General features: G+C 42.2%; 1 protein-coding gene and 1 long non-coding RNA gene across 3 annotated transcripts in view; both read left to right on the top strand.

The window, feature by feature from the left end:
- The window catches only part of LOC117520805 (LIM and calponin homology domains-containing protein 1-like), a 153,916-nt gene that overhangs the window by 85,353 nt on the left and 51,236 nt on the right, over nucleotides 1-17,327 (top strand). For both annotated transcript variants that reach the window (XM_034182140.1, XM_034182139.1), the window contains exon 8: nucleotides 16,542-16,800. In XM_034182140.1, coding sequence (XP_034038031.1) covers nucleotides 16,542-16,800 — 259 coding nt within the window. The remainder of the gene's footprint in view (nucleotides 1-16,541; nucleotides 16,801-17,327) is intronic.
- On the top strand, nucleotides 5,319-15,463 carry LOC117520806. The gene is made up of 3 exons (XR_004563770.1): nucleotides 5,319-5,329; nucleotides 13,361-13,367; nucleotides 15,320-15,463. It is a non-coding gene; the product is annotated as an uncharacterized LOC117520806 (long non-coding RNA).

Genomic DNA, 17,327 nt, shown 5'->3' with positions numbered 1-17,327 from the left:
GATATTGAAGTTGTTTGGAGATTCTCATGCCAATGAAAAGTATGTGTAGCTAGAACGCAAGTGGACCACCCAATCCAAGGGTTAGTAAAACAGGAAACTAAAACTTTGGCCATAAACTTACTTGACAAGTAATCATTTCTGGCATTCATTGGGGTCAAAGTGACCATGCTTTAATGAAAAAATGAAAGGCACCTTCAAAGAAACAAGCTCTTTATTGAATTATACAGCTGGTTAGGCTAAGAACATGAACACCACTTCACAACTGACAAATCTTGGTAGAACCAAAACGATTCCTCCAAAGGAGAGGGACATTGAGTGCTGTATGTGGTACTGTTATTCTTACAGAAATCAATCAGTTGCCCATATAACATTTTTTCTGTTTCGCTTATTTTCTTCTCTGAGAACTGCACAATGGCCCATGGTGACTTCACACTTGTTACTGTATTCGTGGTGTATTTACTGCATGTACATATGTGATTAATCTGATGTGTGTTTATAAAAATAATTGCTTGCCTCTACTGGTGGTTGGCTCTCACTGCGGTATTGTATCACTTCCTGTTCCGGAGCACAGCGGTGTTTTGCTGTATCTGTTAGCTGTTTAATCTGCGCAGTTAGATTGATCTAGTTAACTAGATAACGATTTGTTTCACAGTGTAATCTTCACGTGCCTTAACTAAAGCACTCCCTCTGCTGAATCACCTCTAAATTATTTACACATTATTCACTTTGTGTGTTTTTAGGAATCCGCTAGCTTAGCGCAGCTACTAGCTCTTAGCCGGTTTAGCATGGTGGCTTCTCCTGTCTCTCCCGCACTTTTCTGCTCTGGGTGTGAAATGTTTAGTTATTCCTCGGCCTCCCTTAGCAGTAATGGTACTTGTAATAAGTGTAGCTTATTCATAGCTTTGGAGGCCAGGCTGGGCGAATTGGAGACTCGGCTCCGCACCGTGGAAAATTCTACAGCTAGCCAGGCCCCTGTAGTCGGTGCGGACCAAGGTAGCTTAGCCGCCGTTAGTTTCCCTCTGGCAGATCCCGAGCAGCCGGGAAAGCAGGCCAACTGGGTGACTGTGAGGAGGAAGCGTAGTTCTAAACAGAAGCCCCGTGTACACCGCCAACCCGTTCACATTTCTAACCGTTTTTCCCCACTCGACGACACACCCGCCGAGGATCAAACTCTGGTTATTGGCGACTCTGTTTTGAGAAATGTGAAGTTAGCGACACCAGCAACCATAGTCAATTGTCTTCCGGGGGCCAGAGCAGGCGACATTGAAGGTAATTTGAAACTGCTGGCTAAGGCTAAGCGTAAATTTGGTAAGATTGTAATTCACGTCAGCAGTAATGGCACCCGGTTACGCCAATCAGAGGTCACAAAAATTAACATTGAATCGATGTGTAACTTTGCAAAAACAATGTCGGACTCTGTAGTTTTCTCTGGGCCCCTCCCCAATCGGACCGGGAGTGACATGTTTAACCGCATGTTCTCCTTGAATTGCTGGCTGTCTGAGTGGTGTCCAAAAAATGAGGTGGGCTTCATAGATAATTGACAAAGCTTCTGGGGAAAACCTGGTCTTGTTAGGAGAGATGGCATCCATCCCACTTTGGATGGAGCAGCTCTCATTTCTAGAAATCTGGCCAATTTTCTTAAATCCTCCAAACCGTGACTATCCAGGGTTGGGACCAGGAAGCAGAGTTGTAGTCTTACACACCTCTCTGCAGCTTCTCTCCCCCTGCCATCCCCTCATTACTCCATCCCCGTAGAGACGGTGCCTGCTCCCAGACCACCAATAACCAGCAAAAATCTATTTAAGCATAAAAATTCAAAAAGAAAAAATAATATAGCACCTTCAACTGCACCACAGACTAAAACAGTTAAATGTGGTCTATTAAACATTAGGTCTCTCTCTTCTAAGTCCCTGTTAGTAAATGATATAATAATTGATCAACATATTGATTTATTCTGCCTTACAGAAACCTGGTTACAGCAGGATGAATATGTTAGTTTAAATGAGTCAACACCCCCGAGTCATACTAACTGCCAGAATGCTCGTAGCACGGGCCGAGGCGGAGGATTAGCAGCAATCTTCCATTCCAGCTTATTAATTAATCAAAAACCCAGACAGAGCTTTAATTCATTTGAAAGCTTGACTCTTAGTCTTGTCCATCCAAATTGGAAGTCCCAAAAAACAGTTTTATTTGTTATTATCTATCGTCCACCTGGTCGTTACTGTGAGTTTCTCTGTGAATTTTCAGACCTTTTGTCTGACTTAGTGCTTAGCTCAGATAAGATAATTATAGTGGGCGATTTTAACATCCACACAGATGCTGAGAATGACAGCCTCAACACTGCATTTAATCTATTATTAGACTCAACTGGCTTTGCTCAAAATGTAAATGAGTCCACCCACCGCTTTAATCATATCTTAGATCTTGTTCTGACTTATGGTATGGAAATTGAAGACTTAACAGTATTCCCTGAAAACTCCCTTCTGTCTGATCATTTCTTAATAACATTTACATTTACTCTGATGGACTACCCAGCAGTGGGGAATAAGTTTCATTACACTAGAAGTCTTTCAGAAAGCACTGTAACTAGGTTTAAGGATATGATTCCTTCTTTATGTTCTCTAATGCCATATACCAACACATTGCAGAGTAGCTACCTAAACTCTGTAAGTGAGATAGAGTATCTTGTCAATAGTTTTACATCCTCATTGAAGACAACTTTGGATGCTGTAGCTCCTCTGAAAAAGAGAGCTTTAAATCAGAAGTGCCTGACTCTGTGGTATAACTCACAAACTCGCAGCTTAAAGCAGATAACCCGTAAGTTGGAGAGGAAATGGCGTCTCACTAATTTAGAAGATCTTCACTTAGCCTGGAAAAAGAGTCTGTTGCTCTATAAAAAAGCCCTCCGTAAAGCTAGGACATCTTACTACTCATCACTAATTGAAGAAAATAAGAACAACCCCAGGTTTCTTTTCAGCACTGTAGCCAGGCTGACAAAGAGTCAGAGCTCTATTGAGCCGAGTATTCCTTTAACTTTAACTAGTAATGACTTCATGACTTTCTTTGCTAATAAAATGTTAACTATTAGAGAAAATTATTCATAACCATCCCAAATGTTTGGCTACCTTCAGTAATGCTGGTATTTGGCTAGACTCTCTCTCCGATTGTTCTGTCTGAGTTATTTTCATTAGTTACTTCATCCAAACCATCAACATGTCTATTAGACCCCATTCCTACCAGGCTGCTCAAGGAAGCCCTACCATTATTTAATGCTTCGATCTTAAATATGATCAATCTATCTTTATTAGTTGGCTATGTACCACAGGCTTTTAAGGTGGCAGTAATTAAACCATTACTTAAAAAGCCATCACTTGACCCAGCTATCTTAGCTAATTATAAGCCAATCTCCAACCTTCCTTTTTTCTCAAAAATTCTTGAAAGGGTAGTTGTAAAACAGCTAACTGATCATCTGCAGAGGAATGGTCTATTTTAAGAGTTTCAGTCAGGTTTTAGAATTCATCATAGTACAGAAACAGCATTAGTGAAGGTTACAAATGATCTTCTTATGGCCTCAGACAGTGGACTCATCTCTGTGCTTGTTCTGTTAGACCTCAGTGCTGCTTTTGATACTGTTGACCATAAAATTTTATTACAGAGATTAGAGCATGCCATAGGTATTAAAGGCACTGCGCTGCGGTGGTTTGATTCATATTTATCTAATAGATTACAATTTGTTCATGTAAATGGGGAATCTTCTTCACAGACTAAGGTTAATTATGGAGTTCCACAAGGTTCTGTGCTAGGACCAATTTTATTCACTTTATACATGCTTCCCTTAGGCAGTATTATTAGACGGCATTGCTTAAATTTTCATTGTTACGCAGATGATATCCAGCTTTATCTATCCATGAAGCCAGAGGACACACACCAATTAGCTAAACTGCAGAATTGTCTTACAGACATAAAGACATGGATGCCCTCTAATTTCCTGCTTTTAAACTCAGATAAAACTGAAGTTATTGTACTTGGCCCCACAAATCTTAGAAACATGGTGTCTAACCAGATCCTTACTCTGGATGGCATTACCCTGACCTCTAGTAATACTGTGAGAAATCTTGGAGTCATTTTTGATCAGGATATGTCATTCAATGCGCATATTAAACAAATATGTAAGACTGCTTTTTTGCATTTACGCAATATCTCTAAAATTAGAAAGGTCTTGTCTCAGAGTGATGCTGAAAAACTAATTCATGCATTTATTTCCTCTAGGCTGGACTATTGTAATTCATTATTATCAGGTTGTCCTAAAAGTTCCCTGAAAAGCCTTCAGTTAATTCAAAATGCTGCAGCTAGAGTACTGACGGGGACTAGAAGGAGAGAGCATATCTCACCCATATTGGCCTCTCTTCATTGGCTTCCTGTTAATTCTAGAATAGAATTTAAAATTCTTCTTCTTACTTATAAGGTTTTGAATAATCAGGTCCCATCTTATCTTAGGAACCTCATAGTACCATATCACCCCAATAGAGTGCTTCGCTCTCAGACTGCAGGCTTACTTGTAGTTCCTAGGGTTTGTAAGAGTAGAATGGGAGGCAGAGCCTTCAGCTTTCAGGCTCCTCTCCTGTGGAACCAGCTCCCAATTCAGTTCAGCGAGACAGACACCCTCTCTACTTTTAAGATTAGGCTTAAAACTTTCCTTTTTGCTAAAGCTTATAGTTAGGGCTGGATCAGGTGACCCTGAACCATCCCTTAGTTATGCTGCTATAGACTTAGACTGCTGGGGGGTTCCCATGATGCACTGAGTGTTTCTTTCTCCTTTTGCTCTGTATGCACCACTCTGCATTTAATCATTAGTGATTGATCTCTGCTCCCCTCCACAGCATGTCTTTTTCCTGGTTCTCTCCCTCAGCCCCAACCAGTCCCAGCAGAAGACTGCCCCTCCCTGAGCCTGGTTCTGCTGGAGGTTTCTTCCTGTTAAAAGGGAGTTTTTCCTTCCCACTGTCGCCAAGTGCTTGCTCACAGGGGGTCGTTTTGACCGTTGGGGTTTTTACGTAATTATTGTATGGCCTTGCCTTACAATATAAAGCGCCTTGGGGCAACTGTTTGTTGTAATTTGGCGCTGTATAAATAAAATTGATTGATTGATTGATTGTTTGACTGAGCTTCACCTCATTATGCTTCTGACGTCTTTCAGCATTTTCTGTTTACCACCAACGTCCACACATAAGTGTGTCTGCACTTATTGTCCTGGGCAACGGCCTTTTCATGGCTTGTGATGTGTAGCATCAGATGATTGACGACACAGAAATGAAACGGCTTGATATGATTTGTGAGACAAAGAAAGGCTTTGGGAGTTTTTGATGTGACACAAGACAGTTGACCGTGACACATGATGTTTTTAACAACCAAAACTACCTTGTTTCACATTGCAATCAAATATTATCATCATTATATTGACCATCAGCTCAGATAAGGTCTGGGACCATATGCAGATGCTGCATCCTCCAGTACAGAACTGCCTTGTGTCCTGGATGGCAACCAGGCATGCGCACAACCAGTCCATCCCCGCCTCTATAAAAACGATTACTGATTTGTCCAGACTGTAAATCCCACTGGAGTATATGTCACACTTGTCTTTGTGTGTGTGTGGAACCCCCAGTGGGCAAGTTTAACAATGGACAAGAGCTCTGTTTCGCACATGTGCACACCACAGTGTGTGCTGTTACTCAACATATGGGTTTGTAAATTCCAAAAATAAATGAAAGGGAAAAATAAACATGCAATGGACAACACATTGGATGTTACTTGATGCAGTTTGGACAACGGACATGGAAGGAGAACTGAACAGTGGATTATTGTAGGAAGCCCTCAGCTTGTGGTTTGTGCCAAAATGAGTTCTACATTCCTAAAATAAGCAAGATGTACAAATAAATCTGAAATGAAATTTTATTTGATGCAGAGGAACACTTCACAGTAAAATGACCAGTGTTAAATTAACACTAACAGTAAACATATGGTCCTATTCTGACTAGAGTAGGACCATATGTACACTGGCAGTGTTAATTCAACATTGTCAGTTTTAGCTTTACACTGGTGATTTTACTGCGTAATAACTGACCCACAGCATTGGAAAACCTTATATATATATATTATTATTATTAGGATTATTATTGTTATTACTGTTGTTGTTCATGATGATGATGATCATGGCTTAACTTCATGAACAAAGATTAGTAAGGAGGGGACTATCCACATCGGATACAGGCTTGTTGGTGACTCATGAGTCCAATGCATGACAGGCAGACTCGACCACAGTGGCTGCAAGCAAGGGTCTGATCTTGAAGAGCTAGTGATCTTGTGACCTGGTGAGCTTTCCTCTTCCTCCTCTTTTCCTCAAGGTTAGTCCTATGGGAGTACTCGAAGGAGGAGACGGCCTGATGGATGGATGGTATGCCGCCAGGCCTGATGGTCAGCAGCAATGCTGGACCACTGGTAGAGCTCAATGTTGCAGGCAACAGTGGACATCTTTAAGCAGTCTTTATAGCATTTCTTAGGTGCCCCTCTGTTGCGGTGGCCAGTGGGCAGTTCTCCATGGAGAGCTCTCCATATAGAACAATCTTGGGCAGGAGATGATCCTCCATCCTGTAGACATGACCTGCCCAGCAGAGCTGGGACTTCAGTAGCATCACCTCTATACTGCTAGCCTCCGCTTGCTCCAGCACTTCATTGTTGGTGATGAAGTTGCTCCAGTGGATGCTGAGGATGGAATGGAGGCAGCGCTGATGGAAGCGCTCAAGTAGTCGCAGGTGGTGATGGTAAAGGACCCAGGACTCGGAGCCGTACAGGAGTGTGGTCAGAACGACTGCTCGGTACACACCGATTTTGGTGGCTTTCTTCAGATATTTGTTGTTCCAGACTCGCTTGTAGAATGTTCTAAATGCACTGTTTGCTTTTGCTAGTCTACAGTTGATTTCCTTGTTGGTCTTGGGATCAGATGTCATGGTGCATCCCAGATAGCTGAACTGGTGGACTGGTTTCAGCTTTGACTGGCCGATGGTAATGTGAGGTGTTGTGTGGGCCGCTGAAGAGGAGGTACTGCTGGCCCACCACCACCAGAGGGCGCCCTGCCTGGAGTGCGGGCTCCAGGCACCAGAGGGCGCTGCCGCATCATGGGAGTAATCTGGGTGACAGCTGTCACCCATCACCAAACACAGCTGTTTCCACTCAGCACCGAGGTATATCAGGAGGACGGCGTCTCCACCTCAGTGCCGAGATATCACCTAAGACCAAGGTAGTATTCTCTGCAGGTATACTTTGCATTATTACTTAAGACTGTCAAAACTGTTTTTCAGGACTGGTGACTACTAAGAACCTTATTCCTTGGATAAGTACTCACCTTCCTGCTGAACTTTGTCAAGAGGTGGAGACGGCTTCTCCCCTCTCTGTAACTGGGTGCGTTCATCCACTCCTGTGTGTTGTTGCTCTCTCCTGCCAGCAGTACCGGATCCGACGAGCGGAGGCAGTGGCCACCTGGGAAGTCGGGACTTGGCGGTTCCAGTATTTCCAGGGTTCGGTGGCAGAGGAGATCTGGGTGGTTCCGGTTCGACTGAGACGGACGTCTCCTACCTTCGAGCCTGCCCACACGACACCAGCGGATTCGACCCTAAATTGTGTTTGTTGTATTACTCTTGCTTGTTCAGTAGTAAATCTTGTTATTTACTTTCTCCATTGTCCGTTCATTGCGCCCCCTGTTGTGGGTCCGTGTTCCAACACTTTCACAACAGTGAGGAGCATGATGCTCCTCCTGGACTGCAGGCTGATGTACTTCTGTCTTCTTCAGGTTGATTTCCAGACTGAAGAGCTGTGCGGCCACTGCGAAGCATGATGTGATACGCTGCAGGGCCAACTCCATGTGGGCAAGAAGGGCCGCATCGTCGACGAAAAGCAGCTCTCAGATTAGTTGCTCCATCGTCTTTGTGCAGGCCTGTAGTCGCCTCAGGTTAGACAGGCTGCCGTCAGTGCGATAACAGCTGTAGATGCCGTCGTCGTCAGTAAGGTCTTCAAGGGCCTGCTGGAGCATCATGCTGAAGAAGATGGACAAAAGTGTTGGCGCGAGGACACCGCCCTGCTTGACACCGTTTGAAATTGGAAATGGCTCAAAGAGGTGTTGCTGTGCCTGACTTGGCCATGCTGGTCTTCATGCAGCTGGATGACCATGCTGATGAACTTTGAAGGACAGCCTAGTCGTTCCAAGATCTGCCACAGACCTTTCCTGCACAGTGTCAAATGCTTTGGTCAAGTTGACAAACATGACATAGAGACCCTTGTTCTGCTTCCACACTTCTCCTGGAGCTGACGGAGAACGAATACCATTTCAGTAGTGCCTCTGTTGGCTCTGAAGCCAGACTGGCTCTCTGGGAGGTGTTCTTCTGCAGTGGTGGGTATCAGTGTGTTCAGCAACACCCTGGGTAGGATCTTGCCTGTGATGGATAGCAGGGTAATCCCACAGTAATTGGAACAGTCAGACTTCACTCCCTTGTTTTTGTATAGTGTGATGATAACTGTGTCTCGGAGATCCTGAGGTAGCTTGCCCTGCTCCCAGCAACAGTTGAAGAGCTCAATGAGTTTGGCGTGTAACACTGGGTCCCCATGCTTCCAGATCTCTGGAGGGATTTCATCAACTCCTGCTGCCTTGCCCATCCTCAGGTGTTCTATGGCCTTTGTGATCTCTACAAGAGTCGATGGCATCTAGTTCAGTCTTCACTGGTTTCTGGGCGATGTGAAGAATTGCTGTGTCTTGGACTGAGCGGTCAATGCCGAAGAGCATCTGAAAATGTTCCGACCAGTGGCTCAAGATTGAGAAGCATTTGACCGTCTGTGCTGCGCAAAGGACACTGAACCTGGCAAGAAGCAGCATACACTGCCTTTATACCTTGTAAAACCCTCTGTAGTCACAAGTTCTCTCTGTGAAGTTGCTCCACCGCTCATTCTGGATCTCACGAAGCTTGTGCTGCATATTGCTGCATGACCAGCGGAAGGTGGCTTTCCTCACAGGACAAGACGGTTGAGCTAGATGGGCCTGGTGTGTGGATCTCGTCTTCGCCAGCAGTTCCTGTATCTCCTGGTTGTTCTTGTCAAACCAGTCTCTGTTCTTCTTGGTAGAGAACCCAATAACTTCAGAAGAAGACTGCAGAATAGAGGTTTTTCAAGTATTCCCAAATCTCTTCAGGGGAGGGATTTGTTGGACAGCTGTGATCCCCAAGCCTAGACTGTAAATTTGCCTGGAAGTCTGCTTTCAGTTCAGCTGACTGCAAACTGTTGACCTTGAGTTTCTTGCATGGAGCACCTCTTCTTTTCACTTTGGGTTTGAAGTGGAGACTGTGTTTGCAGTGAGCGAGATGGTGGTCAGTGTGACACTCTGCACTAGGCATCACTCTGGTGTGCAAGACATCTTTTAGGTCTCTCTGGCGCACTAGAATGTAATCTATGAGGTGCCAGTGTTTGGACCGAGAATGCATCCAAGTTGTCTTCAGACTGTTCTTTTGTTGAAAAATGTGTTAGTGATGGTGAACTGCTGTTCTGCACAAAACTCTAACAGTAAGCGTGCATTGTCATTGCAGTTTCCAACACCATGTTTCCCAAGACACCCTTTCCAGGTTTGTGAGACTTGGCCTACTCTGGCATTGAAGTCGGCAAGGATGAGGACCTTGTCATCGTATTGGACATGGACCTTGTATTATCGATGATAATACCAAAAATAATAATCCTATCTATTGCATTTTTTTGGGGGGGGGGGGGGGGGGGGTGGTATTCAAGCTGCAGGACCTCCCAAACTAGTAATAAATAAGTAAATAACAAAACAAACCAAAAAACCTGACCTATACTCCAGGAAATATGGTAATATTTTTGTAAGCTAGCTTCACATTTGAGTCTACATATCTGGGTATCATTAATGTTGCATTCACATGTAGCCCATATGCAGCAGACAGTAAACCAGATCTTCTATTGTTTTCAACCAGGTGATGACATAAAAGGTTGCCACCACCAGATATGAGAGTGCCAGGCACACGCCCGGGCAGTATGTGCTATCAAAATTTTAAACTTTTCTACTCTTACCACTTGCTGCAGCAGCAGATTAACTATTTTAGTGCAGAAAAATAAATAAATACATTTATAGCAAAATAAGTAAGTAATAATGTCACAAAAGGTTAACTTTTTAAGCACGATTCAGAGCCAGGACTTGCTGCATTAATGTGACATTGTACAAAACACAAAGACAGTGTTGTGTCTTTCAGTTCAGTAAGTTATTGTATATCTTGTTGACACTGCAATACTACCATGTGTCATGACATAATTTACCGTCTGTTGCTGCAGAATAAGATATCTGCAGTCTTTGGAACTATGTTTTCTGAGGCTTGACTTACTGGAATGTTGTTATTCTGATTTTAATCTGCATTTAGACAGACATCTTAGTATCAAAGTATGGACATGGAAATTCTTCATTCTGAAACCATGTTATACAGTGTGTTAAAGTGTAGGTGACATGTAATGACATGTTTTCATGAATATTTAAGACTAAAATTAAACAACAGTTTGAAATGTATCCTTTCCTGGTGCGCAGTCCTTGAAGAGATAAATATTCGGATTTTGAACTGCGGGCCACTAAAACCCAGGAACTTCCCGGCGGTGCCGACATTGGACAAAAAGGAGAAGGAAGTGGTGTCAGCTCCGGAACCATTATCTTAATAGCTCCATTAATTTATGGATTAATTTATGGATATTTACAGTTTACTGACAATCCCGTTTCCACCATGTGGTGCACCGTGTTTTCGGTGTCAGGGTGGTTAATTTTTGCCGACAGAATTGCAGTTTTTTGCAGCCCCTCGTTAACAGAAAGAAACTGATCTATCAGCCGCAATAACAGATTACAACTGGCGTTGGAACCTGGCACCATGACAAACAGACTTTTCTCAGCCAAGACAGAAGGAATTAAATTATGTTGAGATGTTGTTTTGTAAAGTTTGGCAATTTTAAAGATAATCTCACTGAAACGGACAGGTAAGTCATTATTTACTCCTTCTGTGAATTGTTTTAATATTTACTAATAACGTGTTATGCTACTAATGTACAGTACATTAAATGTATTCAACAAGGAAATAGCTGCTAAAAAATAGCTGATTTTTTTTTAGATTTGAAATTGTTTCTAAAGAACAAAAACAACAAATAAAAACATCCACACTTCATCACTTTTTTCTGATAGTAAAACTATGTTTTTTTATCAGTTGATTACAACCAAAGAGCAAACTAAAAAAGCACACAAAAAACGTTATTACCTCCTCCCATGCCGAAATCACCTGGATTATTTTTATATTTTTTATAATCACCATTCTGTGTTCTGAACTCTGCCAATACCATCACTGTTGTCACATTGAAGGTTTTCCTCCAAAGTTTATTGTCATCTAAATAAGGCTCAAAACCATAAATGTTGTGTCCCCCACAGCTGTTTCAGAAACACCTTCAAACTGGACTTAAACAAAAAAAACTCCACACTAGAAAAAAATCATCCTCCAGACTGAACTTAAAAGAAAAAAGCTGAAAAAATTGGCCGAAATCAGCTCGACCTCCGGCGTGTTTACAATTGATTTGGGCTTGAATCAGCAGGTGCCGTTCTGGTGATGATGTAGCAACAATATGGCCGCGGCTGAGGGCTGAACAGGGCTGAAATACAGCGCAGGCTTCAGACAACTGCAGTTTATCCATCACCTTCGCACTTATCATCAACTTTAATTGTTCAGGATTTTTTTAAACATCAACATTTCATCATTTCTAGTAATTATTGTGCACATTTTTTGTTGTCACCTACTCTTTCAGGGTCCTATGTCCCATTATCAGTTACCTTCAGAATTACCAAGCTCTGTATCTGATTATTCTTTTATTAAAGAAATGTGTAAAAACAATTCATTCCTGCCTGCTGCAAGAGGTTGCAGCAGGCAAAACATGCACTTTGCACTGCACTATACATGCACTTTGCACTATGTATATATATATATATACATTATACATTATACATACATTATATATATACGAGGGCTGTCAATAAAGTAACGGTCCTTTTTATTTTTTTTTAGGCTCTATTGATCCAGGACGTCGTGAGAGAACAGAGAAGTTTCAGAAGAAGTCGGTTTCAGCATTTTATCCGGATATTCCACTGTTAAAGGAGATTTATTTAATGAAAGATGTGCGGACGGGTCCGCCACAGGAAAAACACCTCTGTTGAAAGCCTTAAGGACAAGTTGGAACATGTCCTGCTGTTAAACAATTTCTCATATACTCACTCCACTGAAAGCCATCAAAAGCCGCCTGGATTTTACAAATGGTTATCAACACGGAGGTGTTTTTCCTGTGCCGCCGCACCGCGTCGGCTGCGTCCCGACGCGCGGACCCGTCCGCACGTCTTTCATTAAAAAAATCTCCTTTAACAGTGGAATATCCGGATAAAATGCTGAAACCGACTTCTTCTGAAACTTCTCTGTTCTCTCACGACGTCCTGGATCAATAGAGCCTGAAATGTGGAGGTTTTCAGCTTGAACAGGCTGACGACGGCGGCTGAGAGCGCTGAGCGACGTCTCGCTCCGTGGGAAGTCCTTAAAGCGACAGAATCACCTCAAAATCTCTCATCAGCCGTTAAAATTTTCACTGAAAACCAGCTTAATTTTTCGAACCGTGTCCACTTCGATGTGTCTCACAGGTTTAGAAAAAAATTTGATCAAACAACGCGCCAGTCTCTCAGCAACTTCTCAGACAAAGGAATTCCGACGAGGGGCTGGACGACTCCTCCCACAAGGAGTGCTCACAGGCGAATGACGTCACCGACAGGCGTGGAAAAACTCACGCATGCGCACGAGGGTTCAAGCATGTCTGACGTAAAAACATATGAATGAAATCCATGTAGTTTTTGAAAAAAATAAAAAGGACCGTTGCTTTATTGACAGACCTCGTATATATATATATATATATATATATATATATATATATATATATATATATATATATATATGAAACAGTCACCATGTGCTTGCTGTTGACTTTAATTCAAGAAGTTGCACAAACAAATATTGCATTTACCAGGTTTTACTAATTTTTATCCAGTCCCTCAATTTCCAGAGGCCATAAGCACTGTATTTTCAGAAGTATAAGTTGTACCTGTCAAAGAATGTTTCTTGACGATGGAAAAAAGCATATATGTCACACCAGAGTATCACTCACCTTTTTTAATATATTATCAGCTGTTTAATGTGGGATTTTTCCACATTGTTGTAGTGTACCTTTATTATTGACATTGATTATTTTATGATTGGAGTTTTTTTGTTCCATGCTTTGATTCCTATGAAGCCCTATATCAAACAAATACAACTCCAATTCCAGTGAAGTTGGGACATTGTGTGAAATGTAAATGAAAACAGAATACAGTGATTTGCAAATCCTCTTCAACCTATGTTCAATTGAATACACCACAAAGACAAAATATGTAATGCTCAAACTGATAAACTTTATTCTTTTTGTGCAAATGGATGCCTGCAACACATTTCAAAAAGGTGGGACAGTGGTATGTTTACCACTGTGTTACATCACCTTTCCTTCTAACAACACTCAATAAGCATTAAGCACTCTAACAGCAAGTGGCCTTTTATTGTGGGCAGTCTAAGGCACACCTGTGCACTAATCATGGTGTCTAATCAGCATCTTGGTATGGCACATCTGTGAGGTGGGATGGATTATCTCAGCAAAGGAGAAGTGCTCACTATCACAGATTTAGACTGGTTTGTGAACAATATTTGAGGGAAATGGTGATATTGTGTATGTGGAAAAAGTTTTAGATCTTTGAGTTCACCTCGTACAAAATGGGAGCAAAACCACAAGTGTTGCGTTTATATTTTTGTTGAGTGTATTTGTGCTTACGCCAACTTTGAGTAGAAAGTCCACACCAGTCTTTGTACATGAGACCCCTGGTGGGAAGCGATTCCAGGAGGCACCAGTGCTAATCACTAAGCCACGATGCCACCAAGACATATTCAGTAACTTGGAAATGTTCACGCTTCCTTCCCTTTACTTGTCTCCTCCAAAAAAACCTGACTGTAAAAGTCATGATTTAGTCCTCATATCTGGAATAAATTGCCCATTCCAACTTTTTTTTTTTTTTTTGGGGGGGGGGGGGTGTACAGACCATAGATGCAGGAAAATTTGTATATTAACAAATGAAATGACACTGACCACAGAACATGAAATACCTTCATACTGTTTGCAATGAAATAGAAGTCACGCATTCCTGTTTGGTTTTTTTAGTTCTTTCTTCTTTCTTTTGGGGGGGAGGGGGGATTTTCCATATCCCAACCTTTTCTCATTGGGAGTTATTGCATGAATCTTGCATATCTCATATCACTAAGAGTCTGTCATTCATTTTGCAAGTCTCTCCATCTTCAGATTTTAGCTTCACTCTTCATTTATAATTCTGTCCTCAGTTTTCAGCTTTGCCAATCCATTTCAAATGGGACACCTTTCCTGTAGAATGATTGAGGAATATTTGTGTTGATATATAGCTGTGTGAAACATCCAGTACGGCAGGGCTTTGTGATAAATGCTGTATGGTGCCTCTGTTTTACCATATGGAAGCAGAGAGAGCATATTGACATATGTTGCCCCTTAAGGATGGATCAATTTGGACGCTTAGAGCTCTCATGTTTCCAATAGATTGCAAAGTAAAACATGAACCATTCATTGTCAGATGCTTAAATGCCTCAAGGCCTCTTTTGGACCTTGATCTGTCAATCTTGGAGCCCACATAAAAGCAAAGGTATCTGCTACTCAGAAAAGAGGGTTTCACAAGTTCAAATTGGAAGCTGTTTTTCACAGAAACCCTGTGGCTGCATCCATATTTTAAAGACTTGATCTGGTTGATATTGTGGGTCTATATATGCACTGACTCATAAATCCGTAGGTCATGGATGGAGTACTCCAATGGAAAGGAGGGAAATTCCAGTAGCACACATGCTGAACATCTTGGAGAAGAGTTTTTGAAAACTTTGAACAATCAAGCATTGCATGCATGAAGAATAAATCTCCTACACTATGGACATGAAGTAGGTTTAAGACAACTAATTTCTTAATTTAATCTGATCAATTTCAAGGTGTAGTCAAGGACTGCAGGGTGTCCACTTTGGTGACCTCAGAATTGCAACTCTGCTTTTGGCAGATGATGCAGTTCTGTTGGATCCATCAGACCTTTGATGTCCACTGAGCAGATCTGAGGTTGAGTGTGAAGTGACTGGGATGAGACTCAGCACCTCCAAATCTGAGACTATGGTCCTCTCTCAGAAAAGGGTAGATTGTCCCATCTGGGGTAGAAGAGAGCTATTGCCCCAAGTAGAGGAGTTCAGGTATCTCATGGTCTTGTTCACAAGTGGGGGTAAGATGGAGAGTGAGCTCAACAGATGGATTGGCGCTGTTTCTGGGAAGACCCAGGACTTGCTTGTGGCATTACATTTCCCATCTTACTTGGGAATGCCTCAGGATCCCCCAGGAAGAGTTGGCTGACAGTAGTCTGCTCCCCCACACCTCAAATGTGAATGTTGTTGTTGTTGTTGTCCATTCGGCTGCTCCCGTATTGTGCGGGGTCACTACAGCAGATACAGCCAGACCCGTATCGGTAGTTGGCACAGGTTTTATGCCTGATGCCCTCCCTGACGCAACTCCAGTTTTACCTGGAGAAACACACACAGCCTCTGGTGTTCTGAAGAGGTCTCCCATCCAAGTACTAACCAGATTCTGCACTGCTTAGCTTCTGACGGGATCAGGCTGACACAGAGCAGACTGACTGTTACGCCCCAAATGTGAATAAGCTGCAGAAAATGTATGAATTAATGAATAAATTAATGAATTTTGTTTTGCTTATGTAATGTCCCACAAATGTCACTTGCTAGACAGGTCATGGATTTTGAGGTCTTGCTCACAGAAGGTAATCCCATGTAGATTCGGAGGCCCACTGGTGCTGGTGCTTATCCCTGGATTCCATAATATGAAGCAGATAAGAGTCTATGATTCTCCTTGGATGGGACACCAATCCATCACAGGTTCCTTCCCCAGCCAAAGTCGGGACCCTTTACAATGGGTGGAGTGGGGCAATGCACATGAATCATCTTGTCCAAGGACACAGACTGGTAGGGCGACAGAGAATCAAACCTAGGTCTACATATTGACAGCCCAGTACCCATAGTATAACATAAGATCTGCAGTTATTATTGCACATCAACAAAAGCAGTTCTGCATAAAATTTATGGATCTCATTGAGTATTAATTCAACAGAAATTCTGCCTCAAGTTTTATTGACCAAACTGTGAACTGTCCTTAAGAGGAAAATTATGGCGTTTATACTGTCAGCATCACACATGCACATATTGTGTAACAATTATGCATTACTAGTTTTTGCTTTAGAATTATGTGTGCAATTTAGGAATTAAACATTTCCTACCTCCCCTCCTCAACAGGCCACGGCAGCGACTCTGAGTCCGACGCGCCCCCACACAGGAGGATGCCAGACATCCATAAGGATGATATGTTGGCTCGACGGACCTCCATCAGCGAGCTGCGAACCGCTATGCCCTTTAACCAGTACCTGCCCAACAAGAGCAACCACAGCAGTTATGTGCTGACCCCACTCCGTAAGAAGAAGAGCGATAAAGAGGAGGGTGGACATAAGAGTTGGAGTACTGCCACTTCACCTGTAGGGGGGGACAAACCACTTAGGTGAGTGTTGTAACATTAAGTAGTAGAGCACGAGTTAAAGTTAATGCCTGTACAAACATTGAGTAATCTACCAGCACTGAGAAGTCAATGAAAACCTGTTGACATTGCAAATATGTGTTGCCTTTGTATGCACATATCTTCTAATTAGCCAGAACTTGCTTCAGTGTGGGTAAACATTTACGTGTCATTAATTTTTTGTATTTTATACATTATTGCATTTATGTGAAAGTGAAGCTTGATCAGAGAAGAAGATACACTATGTGAAGCTGCATTGTGGCTTAACCTTATATTTTTATTTAAACACTAAACAGTCGCACTAAAATATTGTTGGATTTGATAGAAGAATATTTTGCTTATATTTCACTGCAAGATGAATTCATTTGTTTTTATCTTACAAGTCGGTATCGTTTGTCTGAAGTCGCAGATACCTGGAATCATTCAGCTGTTAAGTTGTTTCTCTCTACTTCAATGGGAGGGGCTGATGGTGGCCAGATGTGATTTATTTATTTATTTATTTATTTATTTTA

The sequence above is a fragment of the Thalassophryne amazonica genome, chromosome 11 (assembly GCF_902500255.1).
Source record: "Thalassophryne amazonica chromosome 11, fThaAma1.1, whole genome shotgun sequence".
Classification (NCBI taxonomy): Eukaryota; Metazoa; Chordata; class Actinopteri; order Batrachoidiformes; family Batrachoididae; genus Thalassophryne; species Thalassophryne amazonica.
Note: the sequence above shows the minus strand (reverse complement) of the source record. Positions and strands in the feature narration are given on the sequence as shown.